We start from the raw sequence: 16305 nt of genomic DNA on the forward strand, positions 1-16305 counted from the left end.
AAGATTACAATGCAATCGCATAAAGTAGTAGCCCTGCCCTCTCATATTCTGAAGTTGACTCACCGTCCAACTCAAGCACTCCCCGGCCCATTAAATATCTCCCGCCCGTCCAATCGGCATCCGTCTTTCTCACACAATAGACAGTAGTAAACACTAACGATGCTTTCTCTCGCATTAGCTGCGAAGGTGATTATGCACTAGCCGCCGCCAAATAAACAACCTAATGGCTTCATCATCTCTGATAGGTAACGGGAGAGGCAGCTATAGACGGAGCGGGTGTTGAACCCGGCAACCAAAGCCCTACATCCTGTACATGAGCCGATAAAACTACAAAAACATGGACAAGCACATAATATCCCACGCCACGAGACTCGAAAAGAACCCGGAGGTCGGGCGGTCGGCAGGCGTGCTGTCTTGACGGGGACGAGAAATAATGCGGAAACGCGGCTCAGATCGGACCAAGTAAGGGAAGGAAATACGGTACCTCTGATTTAGCGACTTCAATGCTACTGCAAGATCCATGAATTGGGTAATCAGTACGAGAGATCGTCAAGATGGGAGAGGAAAATCGAATCGTGCGCGAGCTTCTCCAGTGGAAAGCTCATCAGACGCAAGATGAAAAGTGTATTCGGCCGTGGGAGAGACCATCGCCACTCGGCAATAATAAGGACGAGAGCGAGGTCGAAGAGGACCGGGCCGGATGCAGTGAGACTAATAAAGGGGTGAGGATGAAGATGCTGTCTAAGTAGGTACGTAGTGTCTGTCTCAAGCAAGGAGAGAAACGTCGAAAAAAATGGAATGGCAGACACGAGACAGTATATGTACAGCAATTCAATCAATATTGGGCAGAAAACCCAACGCACTGCAAAGCATAACTACAGTTATCCTCTTCGAATGATGCGTTCATGTCTGGACTCTTTTGATTTGACGTCTAATATTTACAGTTGCTATGCGTTTGCTATGCGCCTCGATGCATGCTCTACTTCTTGGGCTCCTCCTGCACCTCGGGTTTTGGCGTGGGCAGCTTGAATGTGTCGGGCTTGGTGTCAATGCCGGCGCCGACCTGTTCCCAGGCGCTGGAGCCGCCCTCGAAGTTGCGGAAGGCCTGGGTGAGCTCGAGCGGCTCTGTGACGATGCGCTTCTTCTCTTCGTCGTAGCGGATCTCGGTGTAGCCGGTGAGGGGGAAGTCCTTGCGCAGCGGGTGGCCCTCGAAGCCGTAGTCGGTCAGGATGCGGCGCAGGTCCGGGTGACCGGTGAAGAAGACGCCGAACAGATCGTACACCTCGCGCTCGTACCAATTGGCGCCGTCGTACAGGCTCGTGACGCTGGGCACGGGCGACGTCTCGTCGGCGTACGTCTTGACACGGATCCGCGAATTGTGGCGCACGCTTAGCAGGTTGTACACGATCTCGAACCGCTGGTCGCGCGTGGGGAAGTCAACAGCCGTGATGGTGCTGCACTGCGTGAATTCCGCCGCCGTGTTGTCTAAAACCCGAGACCCAGAGTCAATGCACTGCGCCCAGCTTCTAGCTATGTTTGTACGCGCTTCTTACATTTCAGGAAGGTGAAAACCGGGATGACGCCGGAGGGGCAGATGTAGATGGTCAACTCGTCCTTCCAGACGGAGAACTGTTGGATGTACTTGGGCAGGCAGCCCATGAGCCACGATCCGTACTTGTGCAGATCGTCAGCCTTGGCCTGGTACTTATCGGCGGGGTTGACGGGAGGCGCCTTTAGGATGCCGACGGGGGCGCGGGGGAGGGAGCGCGGATTCGGAGAGTCCTTGGGGACGATGATGTTCTGGCGGGGCGTGGTTGCGAAACACCGCACGGCGGCCTCGTTGCGCACCGTAATTGGCGGCTTCGCAGGCCGGAGCACCGAGGCTAAGGCCCTGTTTCTGCAGGCCATGCTGGCCATGATCGGGAACGGGAGGTGCGGGCCCAATTGATCGAGAGTCAACCAGTTGTCTCGGTCGACAATGGGGTGCGTTGTGCTGGATTTGGATTGACGTCCCAGCTCCCAAGCTCAAGCCTGGATCATCTCACGTGACCCGTCACCTGCGAAAGCACTCCCGATGTACAGCACTCTCTATGTACAACACTCCGTACAGTGCAGACTTAGTTCTTACATCAGCTACGGTATTCCGTACATGCAGTAGGGAGTACGGATTACCTGCCTCACTTTCTAAAAAAAATCTCGGATAAGAATTTAAGGATAGCTATCCGTCCCCGTAAACGCAATTTTTTATCGCATGCGATAACTACAGCAACAAATAAGTCAGGCATCTGATCACTGGAGTCGTCGCCTTGTCTGTCCCCCCGTTAGCCCTTCCTTTGAGCCTTGCCCGCAGTGCGGTGACGCGACACGTGCCGCCTCGCGCTAGCCCATTTGGGTTAGGCAAATCTGCGAGCCTTTTGCTGGAAGGCTCTGCGTCGCCGCCTCTGCTACACACCTCCTGTCCTTTTTCCCACTCACCACTGCATCTCCTCCCGCTTATTAACACGACAAAGAAGCATCCTCAGAGGACACGCCTCTGGTTTTGTGCCTTCGCTAATCACGGGCCTTATCCGAGGGAGCCATTTGTTTTTTCTAATTAGACGGTCCACCCTGCCGCTTTTTGCGGCAGCCTAATACCTACCTAGACTCGGCACCCAGAGCACCGTACTGCACTCGCGCCCAGCATCCTTTTTTTTGCCCAACCATCAGCTCCGTTTCTCCGTCCTGTTTCGCGCAACCACATTAACCCGAATCGCTCTACACCCTCGGCTTTGCAGCCCGAGGACACCGCAAGCATGGCGCCACAGGATTCATTCATCGATGAGGAGGACGAGGTCTGGTATGGAACGCCCTGCCACGTCCTATCCATCCCCTGACCAGTGCTCCCCTCGTCAAGCTTTTGTCTGCTCAGTTGCCCCTCCCGCTGACCACAAACTCTGTATAGTCCCCTCTGTATCGAGGAATTCGACTTGTCCGACAGGAACTTCCGACCATGTCCCTGCGGTTACCAGGTAAGCCGCCCAGAACTCGCTTGCATGCTCGGGACCATGTGGCTGATAGCGCTCTCAGATTTGCCAGTTCTGCTTCAACAACATTAGGAACAACATGAATAGTTTGTGTCCTGCATGTCGAAGGCCGTACGACGAAAAGACAATTCAGTGGAAGGTTGTGACACAAGAAGAGTAAACTTAAACTGCCATCCCCCCGAACTCTATTGGACCCATACCCGGCTAACACATGCCAGGATTGCCGAGTTCAGAGCCAACATCCAGAAGAACCAAAAGAAGCGCGCAGCAGAACAGCGCCAGCGAGAAGTCCAAAAGCGCGAGGCCGAAAAGGAAAACCGCAAGAACCTCGTTGGAGTGCGAGTCGTCCAGAAGAACCTGGTTTATGTGACCGGGCTGACGCCGACGGTTCGCGAGGACGAGCTTCTCAGGACCCTTCGAAAGCCCGAGTTCTTCGGCCAGTACGGCAACATCCAGAAAATTTCGATTAGCAATCGGAAGGGCTCGGATGGCCTGAACCAGTCCCTCGGCATATACGTCACGTTTGAGAAGAAGGAAGATGCATCCCGATGTATCCAAGCCGTCAACGGTTCACAGAACGGCGACAGAGTACTGAGAGCCCAGCTGGGGACTACTAAATATTGCTCGGCCTGGCTTCGCCATGAGCAGTGTACCAACCGACAATGCATGTTCTTGCACGAGCTGGGAGACGAGGAGGATAGTTACACGCGACAAGATTTGTCCTCGATGAATAGCATCAGCACTCAGCGCCCTCTCCCGGCGCGGTCTGCTTCGAGACAACAGACCCATCCATCCCCCGCACCGCATGCAGCACAGCCCATGGCTCGCACCTCGAGCAAAGATGGTTCGGACAATGGCGATGGATCGGCTCTACCGTCTTCTGCTAATTGGGCTCGCAACCCTCAGGTCCGTAGCCGGAGAGGCAGCCACGCAACCAGCGGTGCAGCCCCGAGTCCCGCGATATCGAACTCATTGCCTGTGACTGCGGAGTCGGCCCAGGAAGCTATTGAAGAAGCGCCTTACGAAGAACACCAGACTCCTGCTGGACCTTCCACCGAAGTTGTTGCGGTTGCACCTGCCTCTAGGTCCCCCAAAACCAAAATCCAGAAAGCGAAGCGTATCCCACAAGACGCGCTGGCTTCATTGCTTAAGTCACTTAACAGCTGTACACTCAATTGGCCCACTGCAGACTCCGACGCCTCATTCCCGCCTCTTTTCGATGTAAGGGGTGGGGCGAAACGCAGAGCCATGCGCAACAACGAGGAGCTCAGCGTCACGGACGACCAGGAGCAATCCGTTGAAGCAAGAGACCCTTCCGAGGGAGAACCCGAAAGCAGCGGTAGTCTCGCTCTTGGCGGCGAACCCGAGGACCGCGAGCACGTCCGCGAGACGCATGGCTTTGACTTGCGCAGGACCGCTCAACCTCCTATCCAGCGCTCACCTGCCGATGGACTATTCGGGCCGCCCCTTGGTTCTGCCATTGGGTCTTCTTTTAGCCAGTCAACGACCAATTTGGGCTCGATTGGGAGTCGGGCCATGACGCCTCAGCAAACCGCGCAGCCCGCATTCATTCGTCCCCAAAGCACCTTTGTCGATCACCTTTCCCCAAGCGCCTCTTCGCAGGCGAGTCTCTTCCAGGGCCAGGGCCACAACCGACAAGGTTCCCGTTTCAGCTTTGCAAACGACGGCAGGGACGCGACGTCGTCGACCTCGGTTAAGCTTGCAGCAAATCCCCGGATTATGGCACAGCAGTCCTCAATGATGCCATCGTCCTTCCACAACCAACCCGGCAACCAGTATTACGCATCATCCATGTCGGGACCGCCCCCCGGGCTCAAGTCGACAGGCACCCCCCCTAGCATGTTCGGACAACATGGTTTTAACTCGACCTTTGGGGGCGTGTCCAAGGATTCCAACGAGATTCTTCATCTCCTAAACCGGGGGCGGAGTGCAGGCAACCAGGTCCACGATGCGGGCAAGCGTGAGTACATGTTTCCTTCGTTTTCTCAACAGTACCCACCCTCTACCTCCTCCACCCCTGCTCCTGCCTCAAGCCACTCGGCATCGCTCTACGGGCCACAGCCTGGAGCCTTGCAAGACTTTGGTTCAAAGCAGAAGAAGAAGGGAAAGAAGCACAGACACGCTAACACTTCCTCCGCCGGGGGGAGTGTCCTAGTTGATCTTGCGGACCCGAGCATCTTGCAGGTGAGACTGCAGTCTCAGCAGCAACAACATCTGCAGGCACAGGCTCAGGCTCAGAGCGGTGCCGGACTCGGACAGGTTCTGTTCAGTGGCCAGCCGCAAGGTGGGTACAACAATCCTGGCATGATGTACAACAACAATGTCGGACCCTACCAACGAGGATGGGGAATGCCTTAAACACACACCCAACACACAATACTCTTCATCACATGGATTTCCCATTTCCCCCTTATTGTCTGTTTTATTGGTTTTTCTCTTTCCTTTTCTTGGGGCGCGTTTGTCGCTTTATTGTCACAGTATATACCACGTCAGCTCTGTGACACGAGCGGGATCGGAAGTTCATGAGGCAATATGGGCTTTGCGCATTGATCTATGGGCATCACAAGAGTCGCTTCCAATGGGGGAGCCGCCTTGCCTTGGCGTCGTTTGCTTTTTGAAAAGAACGCGAGAGAGGCGTGGGCCAGAAACGCTCTCGGGGCCAGCCGTTCTTGCGACCTCGCTTCTATTTACCTTGCACATCTTGGGGACCTTGCATCATTGGGGTATCGGTCACGTCAGGCAAGCTCTCATCGTCTTCCTTTCAGGTTTCTCTTCATGTACGTTAACGTCGGCCCCAATTTCTTTACCGTCTGGGTTGGGGGCTTCCGTGTCTCAAATATAGCATTTTACGCTGTCTAAGACGGTTTATTTCCCATCTTGCGGAAGACGATGATGGTAGACTCTAACGTGACCCGAACCTTCTTGTATATAATGGCGTTGATTGTTTCTCGACTGGCTTCTCTTCCTACCAAGTGGTCTCTATCCTGACCTGGCGTTCGAAGGCACACCCCCTTACCTCGTTTCCCATCACCTCATGACACGCCCTTTTACTTTCGATGCTTGGGGGACTAACGGATAATGTAGATGACGACCTGCTTTCGTTTGAGGCGGTAACAACCAGTGTCGACGCTCTCGTCTCGGACGAGCCCATCGATGCCAGCATACGCCAACCACCTGGCGCCTTTGACTCGTCTCGCTCTGCCACTCCGTCGGTTCCTCCTGGGCTAGGTCTACCCCACGAAAATCTTCCGTTGACGGCTCCTCAATCTTCGCTAATCGGAGCCGCGTCTGTTGGTCCTCAGACATCTCCTGTGGCGCTTCCTATCCTGCCAATGAAAGCATCCGCGGCTATTTCCAGTCCTTTGGCTGGAAAGAGAGCTATCGTGCCGCTAACACCTGACGCAAAGAAAAACATTAAAGCCCTCGCGGTCGAAAGTGGGCTATCTAAAGATATTGCAAAGGCCAAATCGCAAGCTGTATTACAAGAGAAAGACTTTCCTGCCCTCAACACGCCGAAGCTCACTCAATCTGCTACCATACCCGTTCTCCCGAAAGCAATATCGTCCAAGCCAAACGCAGTGGGAAGTAAGAAGCCTTCCGAGAAGGTTCCTGATAAGGGGCCCGAGAAAGAAAAGCCAGTTGCGGTACCTACGAAAAACATAACTAGCCCAAAGGCAGAGCAGCGCACTACAGACAAAAAGCCAGTCCCAGGCATTTTGAACATCGCGGCAGCTACCAAAGCAGCTCAGGCGAGAAGTATAGAAGCATCAGCGACAACGGAGAAATCTGGCTTCGACAGGGATTCAGCCTTTCCCGCTCTTCCCACGCCCTCCACCGCATCCGTTTCGTCGCCTCTTGCTCGCATGGCGCCCAAGACCTTGAGGCTAGTGTCCACACCTAAAACGGAGGTGCCACCGACACCATCAGCCGGCGGTGCCCCGCTCTCGGCTGCTCCCTCTGTGCGATCTGCCGCCACTACGGCCATGCGACCTGAGACTCCTGTTAGCGAATTGATCTCAGATAGTGCCTCCATTTTCTCGGCATCCATGTCGGTGTCACGGACAAACTCGCCCCCTCCGACCAAGGCTGGGTCTGCTCCGGTGCGAACCACAACCAAGAGCCAACAGCGCAAGCAGCGCAAAGAGGCTTCCAAGAAAGACACATCGACAGTCGTAACCCAGCCCGCCAAGCTGGAGCCCGAGGTGGAGATTGCGCCCATCATCGGCCGGAAAAAGAAGCAGAAGAAGGAGAAGGAGAAGCCCAGCAGCCTGAACGCCACGCCAACGGTAAGTCGCCCAGAGACGCCCCTACAGCAGCCTCCGCCAGCGGCACCTGTCAAGGAGGCGAAGGAAATTAAAGAAGAGTCTTCTACGTATCGATCCACGGCAAACGAGACCACCATGTTAACCGAAGAGAGCCTCCCCAAGAAGGCTAGCGACTTTAAGGCTAAGAATGCCGAGGGATCAAAGCTAGATAGGTCTTCCAACCCATCCTCGTCTGGTTCGGCGTCACTGTCGCCTCCTACGCCCGCCGCGGTACTTGAAGATCTCCAAAAGGCCGGTCTTGCCCCTGCCAATGTCGACGATCTACCTTTCTTCAAACTTCCTACCGGCCAAGGCGACAAGTCAAGGAGCGATGTCGGCAGTGCTAGGGCGAGAGACATCTTGGCAGGCAATAGCATAACTCCGACCAAGTCAATGGTCACAGACGAGGACCAAACTAGTCTTCTTGCTGGCAAGCCGGTCCGGAAGCTTGTGGATGGCGCTCGAGTGTTGCTCACGCCAAATGGCGACTGCGTTCGGAATCTCACCGTTGAGGAAGAAGACCGCTTTCTGGAGCTTCAGAAGCGCATCGCCGAAGCAGCAGCCAGTCCGGCCGTGTTTGTATCATCCCGGCAAGAGGCCGGCGGCGGGTTCAGTTTGCTCAAGGGCCGTGCTGTGCCTAACGGGCCGCCCAGCTACTTTCCATCGGCTTCAGGCGCATACCGTTCGGACCCGATGAACAAGATACAGCGGGAAGAAGCGATATACTACATTAACCAATATGTGTTGCCGCGGCTGAATCTTAATGCTAGAGACATGAGCTTTCCCAAGGCAATGTCTTCGTGGAATCCGGACGCTCGAAGCACCGCTGCCTCGGCCGCCGCAGCGAACCTCGGCTCGCTCGCGCCCTGGATGTACGGCAGTGGGTCTCCGGCCCACGACGGCGACGCAGCAGCGCCTGAGCTCAGCTACCCCGGTCCCGTCGGCGCTTTTTCCGACGGACACCAGCATCATCATCATCCGGGCCTCGCCCCGTACCTCGAGATCTCGACGGGCAACATTCTCAACTCGCCACCACCGCCGTCGACGGCCGACGAGCTCCTGGCCTCTGCCGCTTCTGTCAGCGCCAAGCCCGGTCCTAACCCGGGCGCGACGGGGCCTTTTGGCAACGTGCCGCTCATGAGCCTCGAGGATGCAGAGCAAGCGCTCACGTTGGCGCGCAGGGAGACGGAAAAGCTGGACAAGCAGCTCGCGCAATTTGTTAAGAAGAACCGGCGCCTGCTCACCATGCACGGCGGGCATTGACTATCTACCGCCGCCTTCGTTGCCAGGGGCGGCCACGAGACGGACGTCCGCACTACCGCGCTCTTCATGGCCGACGGGAAATATCGATCAGTGCTCCTGCGCGCCCTGCGCCGCGTGAGCTGGCTTGGCGTCCGCGCCGCCTTTGCCGCCGCCTGGCTTGCTCTCCTTGTCGTTGAGTCTCTCCTGCTCCTCTTGTGGTCGTTCCTCACCCTCGTCTCGCACGGCGCCATGTACGTCGTTGAGGCTATGTGCGCGCTCCTCGACTGGGTCGGGGCCGAATATTGAGGTCTGCGTGCTTGCACTGAATGGGCCAAGAGGAGAGCATGGTTTGAGGTTTTTTTTAACGCTGGTGTTTGCTTTTGTCATTTTCGGATTTTCATCTTTTTTTCTTGTATAGACCCATATGACGCGAAATAAGTCTATTAATATTCTTTTGAGACATCTTTTTGCTTCAGTTTCCTTATCACGGGCGGGGCGTCTTCTCTTTTATTTTTTTTATTTTATTTTTTTACGGCTCCGTCGGCGCTTCAGCACACGGACTGTCTGACCAAAAGACCCCTCCGCCAAGCGCTTGGGTTTTGCTAATAATCAGCTCGTATCGCACCATTCCAACAAATACGAGAAAGACGGGGTGGTGGATGGAATGTTATATCATTAGTAGTAGTGGAAGTGTATCGTTTATTGTATTGGCACGGGCATGGACAAGGAACAGCGAATTGGGTTGGCAGGGCTAGGAAAGGGCAGCATGATCTTTATTCAGAGACGCGGAATATGCATACGATGTGTGTGCGATGCATTCGTTTTTCATCAGCAACGGCAGCGATAGCAAAGCGTATGGCTTGCAGACTAGCACTACTCCGAGAAGCAAATGCATATTCTTACCCACTAACTCTTTGCTGGTTCGTCATGTGGGAATATTCTGGTGCTGGCTGCTTCCATGCTTGGGTCGAAGCGTCCTCTTATGAAAGGGTTCCTAATAGGTTGATGGTGGCAGCTACCTGGAAGATTGCTAAGTTGTTCATAGATACAGTACACAGAGTGTGCATCTCTAAATTTTTCCCCTTTGTGACGCCATCTACTCTAGATGCATTGCTGTGCACACTAAAAAGTAACGACAGTTCATTCATGGGCTTCCAGGTCTTGGTCAGTCAAAAGGTTGGGCAGGCAGCGACTTGGTAATGGCTGGCCCGTGCCGCTAGTAACTGCTCCCACAAGCCCTTGGACGGATAGGATGTAGGGTATCGGATATAAGCGCGGCTACCCCACACAGTAGTCATTAATCGCATCTCGTATAAGTCACTTTGGTAGAGTGGCCTAATACGTTGCCCTGCTAATACTAGCATGTTAGGCAATCCCTTCGGGGGCGCAGGTTCGAATCCTGCAGGTGACGATGTGTCTAATTTTTTAAATTTTTTTTATTTTTCATTAATATTACGTCAATGTTACAAGAGACGCGCTTCTGCTTTTCTTATCCGAATCTAATTTTATCGTATTATTCCTAATGGGGTGTTTGGAGATTCGGTCGGCTCTAGGATCATGACGTTTAATTCTTGCGATGACGTTCCCTCTCGCGGTTTTCCTCATCTTTACTCGGTACGAAGTATTTAATGAGGACTAATTTCTCTTCACAAACCACGGGCCACGACCCGTAACAGGTTGCACATTAAATTTTGCATTTTGCCCATCTCATCTAGACCCATCCCATCATGTACCTTCTTCCTTCGTCAACGTGCACGTCTAGGTCTAGATGCTTCCTCATCCACCTTTCACCGCACGGTGTGGCCTTGTATCGCTCCTCTCTCTACGTCTTTCGCCCCAGTCCGCTCCACATCCACGACACATTATATATACCGTCCAAGAAAAATGTTTTGAAATATTTAACAAAATAAATGGTATGACATGATATGCATGAACCAAAGGAAGAGTAAGACCGATCCAACAAAAAAACAAATTAGAAAAGAAATCCAAAAAAACAAGGAAAGTGCATGCATGCAGTCGACCGACTACCTGCGCCCAAACTTCCACCACGCCTTCTTCTGCTGCTGCTGCAACAGCTGCTGCTCGTAGCCCTCCTCGCGGACGTTGTGCCGGCCGACGACGGTCAAGAAGACCTGGTCGAGTGTCGTGGGGCTGACGCTGTAGTGCTCGATGCCGAGGGCGTCTCTGTTCTCCTCGAGAAGCACGACGAGCTTGCCGATGGCGCTGCCGTCGCTGCTGCCAGCAGCGGCAGTGGCAGTAGCGACGCTGGGCGAGATGCTGTAGTCGTCATTCTGGTTGTCGTTGCCATTTTCGCTTGATGGTGATTTTGCGGTGGCTGCGGTGGCTGCGGCGGCGGCGGTGGCAATGGGGACGCTGAACCGCATCTGCCCGTGGTACGTGTTATCGTCGACGACGGCACCGAGGAACGTAGCGAGGACCCAGTCACGGACGCGCTGGACGTGCTCGGGCGTGGTTCGGGGGGCGCCGCGGCAGACTAGATGGACGTGGAGGGCCTCGCCAAAGCGGGATCGGAGGCGCTCTATCGACCCCATGGCGAGCATGCGCTTGGCGAGGATTCCAGCACGGCCGGCAAGGGCATCGGCTTCTTCCATGCTGTGCGTGGTTAGTAGGATGCTGCGGCCGGGGACGGTCGCGGCGAGGGTGCGCCACATGACGCGCTTGGCGGCGGCGTCGAGACCGCTGCTGGGCTCGTCGAGGAGCAGCACCGTCGGATTGCCCATGAGGGCGATGCCGAGCGAGAGCTTGCGCTTGTTGCCGCCGCTGAGGTCGTGAGCCTGCCGGTCGCGGAAGGCGCTAAGGCCGACGCCGGCGAGCACGGCGGCCACATTGTGCTCAATGTCCGAAATGCCACGCACGCGCGCGTAGAAGCGCAAGTGCTCTGTCACGGTCATGGAATCAATGGCGTCGAACTGGGGGCAGACGCCGAGGTGAGAACGAGCCTGCGCCAGGTGGCGCGTTACGCTGACGTCCTCGACGAACACGTCGCCGCCGCGGGAGACGCCTCCTGTCGGCTTGATGTCGCCGCGCACGACGCTAATGGTGGTCGACTTGCCGGCACCATTGGGCCCCAGAAGCGCGAATACCTCGCCGTGCTGGATGCCAAACGTGACATTGTCGACAGCCGTGTTGGACCCGAAGCTCTTGGTCAGGCTGACGACGCGCAGGCCGTCGGCGCTGCGCCCGTCGGCCCCGCTGGTGTTGGTCTTCACCCGCGCCATCTCGGTGGCTACCTCCTCGTCCTCCGACACGCCGTCGTCGGCAACCCGATTGGGCGGCTTGGACCGTGAGAAGAAGCCCTTGATGGATTCGCCAACGTTGCCGCCGTCGAACCAGATGAGCAGCGCGAACAAAAAGATGGACTGAAGAATCAAGTACAAGACCGGCCCGCCGTACTGCAGGATGCCACCCGGGTTGGGGGCCAGCTGCTCGCCTTCACAAGCGGTCGAAAACAGATTCAAAGCCAGGAACATGGTGCGGGCGGCGGATCCGATGGGCGCAAAGGCTGCTATGACAAAGTGGACTATGAGCAGGTAGCTGTCGATCTTGGAGATTGGCGCGTACGTCATGGTGCTCAGGTAAGCTATGAGATAGACGAGGAAGAGAACGACCTGGCCGCCCGCTGTGAAAGCGTAGGACGAGAGCTGGTTGTTGCTGAACAGCGAGACGTTATAGGACAGCAGTGTCGAGGCTAGGCCGTACAGCACCAGCACGAGGAAAACATAGCCAACATTGTACCACACATTGGGTGCCAAGCCGACGAACAGCGCAATGACGAGAATGCTCGCGGTCACGGCGATGGCAAAGTCAAAGGCCAGATAGGCGAGCCAGAGCGGCAGTGGTCGTACGCCGTTGGAATACTGGAGGCCACGCACTTGTCGTCGGCGCTCTAGGTTGGGATACAGCGAGAAAAAGGCCGGGTAGGCACACAGGGCCAGCACGACATAGACGAGCATCTGAAGCGCCTTACCCGTGTCGGGCGAGAAAGGCGAGTCAAAACTCACGTACGAGGATGCGAAGCTCGTGTTGGTCAACAGCATGTTCATAGCGTACTGGCCGAACCAGGCGCTGAACATTTCGGCGCCGTTTGCCTTGAAGGCTAGCGTTGGCCGCGAGTTGGCGTCACCAAGCCAGATGCCAGCTGGTACAATGTTCTTACGTTGCTGGGCGACATAGTTGTTGAATTCGGTCAGCGAGTCCACTATCGTCACGTTCTGCAAGAAGTCGATGGGGCTGGCGGCCCGGGTGTTAACTGTGGAAGTGACTGCGCCGCTGCCTGACCCGCCTCCTGAGTGGGCATATATGGGCAGGAAGAGCTGGATCAGTGTCTCTTGGGTGAACTTGTCCCTTGGCCCACCGACGAGAGAAAGCTGTAGCCCACCAATGCTGAAGTCGGGGGCAAAGATGTTCGTCGGGATATTCCGGGTGACCTGCGCAGCCGGGTCGCATCCCACCGCCCCCTGTCCCTTGACGTATAGCGTGACCAAGCCGGCCGCGATGACGGGGATGGCGAAAGCGGCCACAGGCGGGAAAAAGTTGTGCTTGAAGATGGTGCAGCGCTTCAGAAACAAAACCCACGTCTGGCGCAGGTACCCAATCCGGCGTCCCGACAAGAGCTCGAATCCTGCATTTCCGGCCCCTCCCTCATCGCTGCTCGTCTCCTTTTTATATGGTGCTTGTTTTTCGTCGAGTCCGGAGCCAAATCCGCCCTCAGCCTGGATCTCGTCGGCGAGCTGCAAGAAAACGTCTTCGATGGTCGGCCCAGAAAAGCGGTAGTCAGTGATGCCAGCAGTCTCGAGATCCTTGATGACCTTTGCGGCGAGACTGGACGACGACGCGACGTAGACAGCCTCCTCGAACGTGACGCGTTTCGTAACGCCTTCGACATCGGGAAGGCTCTTGAAGTCCTCGACATTGTTGACGTGGATCCGGTAGCCTCCGCCGAGCGTGTTTTTGAGCTCGACCGATGTGCCCTCGGCGCGAAGGTTGCCTTTGGACATGATGGCGATGTGGTCTGCAAGCAGGTCGGCCTCGTCGAGGAAATGCGTCGTCATGATGATGGTGCGCCGGCCGCGCTCAGCCAGAAGAATGTCCCAGATCTTTCTGCGGCTCAGGGGGTCCAGACCGCTCGATACCTCGTCGACGCAGCAGACGGCGCTACCACCCGTCAGCATCATTCCCAGCTGCAGCTTCCGCTTCTGGCCGCCCGAGAGTGTCTTGGACTGTGCCTTGATCTTCTGCTCGAGGTCAATTGACACGATCAGCTCGCGGATCTGCTGCTTGGTGGCCCGGTTGCGCGGCGTCTTCAGTCTGTTGAAGACGAGAACATGCTCTTCGACGGTTAGCTCGTCCCAGAAGACGTTCTTTTGCGGGGCGATGCCCAGACCGCCGGTGCCGTCGATGGTGATTTTGCCACTCGTGAGCTTGTTGATGCCGGCGATGGAGTCGAGCGTGGTGCTCTTGCCACTCCCGTTGGCACCGAGCAGGGCCAGGATCTGACCGCGGCCGGCCCTCAAAGTGAGCTTGTTTACGGCGACCACGGGCTCCTTTGGCTTTGCGACGAAGGAAAACAAGCGACGGAAGATGCTAGGCTTGTAGATCTTGGTAAAGTCATCGAGCTGGACGGCAGTTTCGGGCTCGAGGCCGCCACGGTTGTCGCCGACGACAATATTGCGGGTCGACGACGTGGTGCCGTGGAAGTACCTCTCAAGCAAGGCGCCAAGTATGGGGTAAACGATGATCTGGATGATCAGAAACACCCAGAGAGCAATGCCAGAGAGGTTCCATGGGCTATCGGGGGGGGTCTTGGTCAGGTTGGTGGGCAACTGCTTTTGCTCCCAGCGGGCCAGCAGCGAGATGAAGAAGGTGTAGTTGCAAGGGGCGAACAGCAGGCTGAGGATGGCGACGGCACCGGTCTTGGGGGCGGTGAGGCTCTGGGCCAGAATGGCCAGGATCAGATAGATGATGGTGATAGACACGCCGCTCAGCTGCGACTTCTTGAAAAAGGAAGCGCCGAAGATGGACATGGAGGCGAGAGCAAGGCCGGCCAGAATGTGGTAGAGCAGCACGACAAGAAAGCTGGTGTGGGCAAAGACGCCGCGCCACAATATCAGCGAGCCGATGAGCCAGCCGGGCAGATAGAGCACGGAGAAGGCGACGTGGTAGGACCAGAGACGCGAGGCCTGGGCCTGCCAGCGGTGCTTGACGACCATCATGGCGTCGAGCAGGGTGGACATGCCCGACTCGCGCTCGGTGGCGATGAAGCCCGTCATATGGTAGACGATGCCAATCATGCCGGCAATGAAGGTGACGCCGAGGAAGTTCATGATGGCGGACTGGTAGAGGACGCGGACCCTGTCGTCGCGCTCTTCTTGGGTGAGCGAGGTGAAGGGGTACTCGTCGGTCTGGCCGAGGGGGGTGGAGGAGTTGGCCGAGATGGCGGCGTCGACGGCCTTCTGGAGGGGGAGCATGTAGAGCTCCGAGTCGTTGTCGTCGCGGTTGATGTTGACCCTACCAGCACCTAGGGCACCATCGGCGCGCAGGGTGTAGTTCCACATGGCGCCGGCGCCCTCGGTGGGAGACGAGGCGAAGACGACGGCGCCAAAGCACGGAGTGACGCCACGGAGGGTTGCGCGACAGATGGCGGGCAGCTGGTTCTCGGAGCGGAGCACGACGGGCCTCCAGCCGGCATCGGTGACGGCCTTGGACAGGCCGGTGATGACGCGGCCGATGTCGCCGCCGGTGAAGCCATTATCGACAAAGACGACCGTGTCGCGGCCAGTGCCTCCGGCGGCGTTCAGGGCGCTGGCCAGGGACCGCACGGCATGGGGACTCGCGATGCCGTAGATGGCGGGCGGCACGAACAGGTTGCGGGCAAAGCTGAGGAAGGAGGTGAGCAAGATGGGCAGCAGAAAGGCGCGCACCACGGTGGCGAAGCTGTGACGCCCCAGCACAATCAACACGTTCTTGCGCGTGAGCGTCCACGTCTGCACGAAGACGTCCATGGCGACGACGCCGGTAGATAGCCGAAGTTGCTATTGAAGCTCAAGTTGAAGTCCAAGTTGCGCCGAGGTCGAGGTGTAGGTAAGGTAGTCGCCAAAGACAGACACCTAGGTAGACCTGGCTGGGTATTGCTGCTACCTATATCCGTATCGTGCTCCGAATCCGTATATCACCTCATCTCAGGATAGTCTCAAGAGTCAAAGCCGCCAGGGCGGCTGGGTTGTGATTCAGGGCTGGACTAGACTGGACTGGGCAGTGAGACGGAGTAATTAATACGGGGCTGATGAAAGAACAAAAGAATAAAAAGTGACAGTCATGTCATGGTGGCCAGACAAATCTCGCAAGGCAATGAATGGAAGCAGACGGCTGCCACAGCGTCAATCGAAACCATTCTTCACTCTTATTGCGATTGAGACTTGGCGCAGCCTGGGCGTTGCGCATCTGGTGCTGGTGGGTGTGGGCTGGGCGCATCCAAGTCTTCAAACACCCCCTGTACTGTCGGTCCTGCCTGCCAGTGCCTGCCTTTGCCCGAGCGGCCTGGGCCCCAGACCCCTGCCCATTGGATTGATTCGCCTTGACTGGGGGCGGGATCCTGCCCTGGCCAGTGAGGTGGTTCTCCCCCCGCCAGGAAAGTCAAGTCTGCCTCTCCAAGTCTTTTTCTTCTTCTAAAAACACTCAATTCCTCCGAGTCCTTT

General features: G+C 56.4%; 4 protein-coding genes and 1 non-coding gene across 5 annotated transcripts; 3 read left to right on the forward strand and 2 right to left on the reverse strand.

The window, feature by feature from the left end:
- Positions 1 to 979: 979 nt before the first annotated feature.
- B0T26DRAFT_754643 (uncharacterized protein) lies at positions 980 to 1917 on the reverse strand (the record flags this gene model as incomplete). The annotated part of the gene is made up of 2 exons (XM_060445847.1): positions 980 to 1485; positions 1554 to 1917. 2 exons carry the CDS (start codon positions 1915 to 1917, stop codon positions 980 to 982), a joined length of 870 nt encoding a protein of 289 aa, XP_060292738.1.
- Positions 1918 to 2792: 875 nt separating this feature from the next.
- B0T26DRAFT_754644 (uncharacterized protein) lies at positions 2793 to 8896 on the forward strand (the record flags this gene model as incomplete). The annotated part of the gene is made up of 7 exons (XM_060445848.1): positions 2793 to 2836; positions 2942 to 3008; positions 3067 to 3179; positions 3242 to 5328; positions 6129 to 6252; positions 6712 to 8517; positions 8638 to 8896. The coding sequence occupies 7 exons, from the start codon at positions 2793 to 2795 to the stop codon at positions 8894 to 8896; spliced, it is 4500 nt and encodes a 1499-aa protein (XP_060292739.1).
- A 49-nt stretch (positions 8897 to 8945) lies between these two features.
- B0T26DRAFT_721510 (uncharacterized protein) lies at positions 8946 to 9828 on the forward strand. Its single transcript, XM_060442555.1, has one exon. It carries the CDS (start codon positions 9383 to 9385, stop codon positions 9788 to 9790), a length of 408 nt encoding a protein of 135 aa, XP_060292740.1. The 5' UTR covers positions 8946 to 9382; the 3' UTR covers positions 9791 to 9828.
- A 78-nt stretch (positions 9829 to 9906) lies between these two features.
- Positions 9907 to 10001, forward strand: B0T26DRAFT_t194. The gene has a single exon. It is a non-coding gene; the product is annotated as a tRNA-Ser (tRNA).
- A 613-nt stretch (positions 10002 to 10614) lies between these two features.
- Positions 10615 to 15612, reverse strand: B0T26DRAFT_652353 (uncharacterized protein; the record flags this gene model as incomplete). Its single annotated transcript, XM_060438363.1, has 2 exons — positions 10615 to 11850; positions 11926 to 15612. 2 exons carry the CDS (start codon positions 15610 to 15612, stop codon positions 10615 to 10617), a joined length of 4923 nt encoding a protein of 1640 aa, XP_060292741.1.
- Between the last annotated feature and the right edge of the window lie 693 nt (positions 15613 to 16305).

This window comes from Lasiosphaeria miniovina (genome assembly GCF_030549165.1).
Source record: "Lasiosphaeria miniovina strain SMH2392-1A chromosome Unknown B0T26scaffold_6, whole genome shotgun sequence".
NCBI classification, from domain to species: Eukaryota; Fungi; Ascomycota; class Sordariomycetes; order Sordariales; family Lasiosphaeriaceae; genus Lasiosphaeria; species Lasiosphaeria miniovina.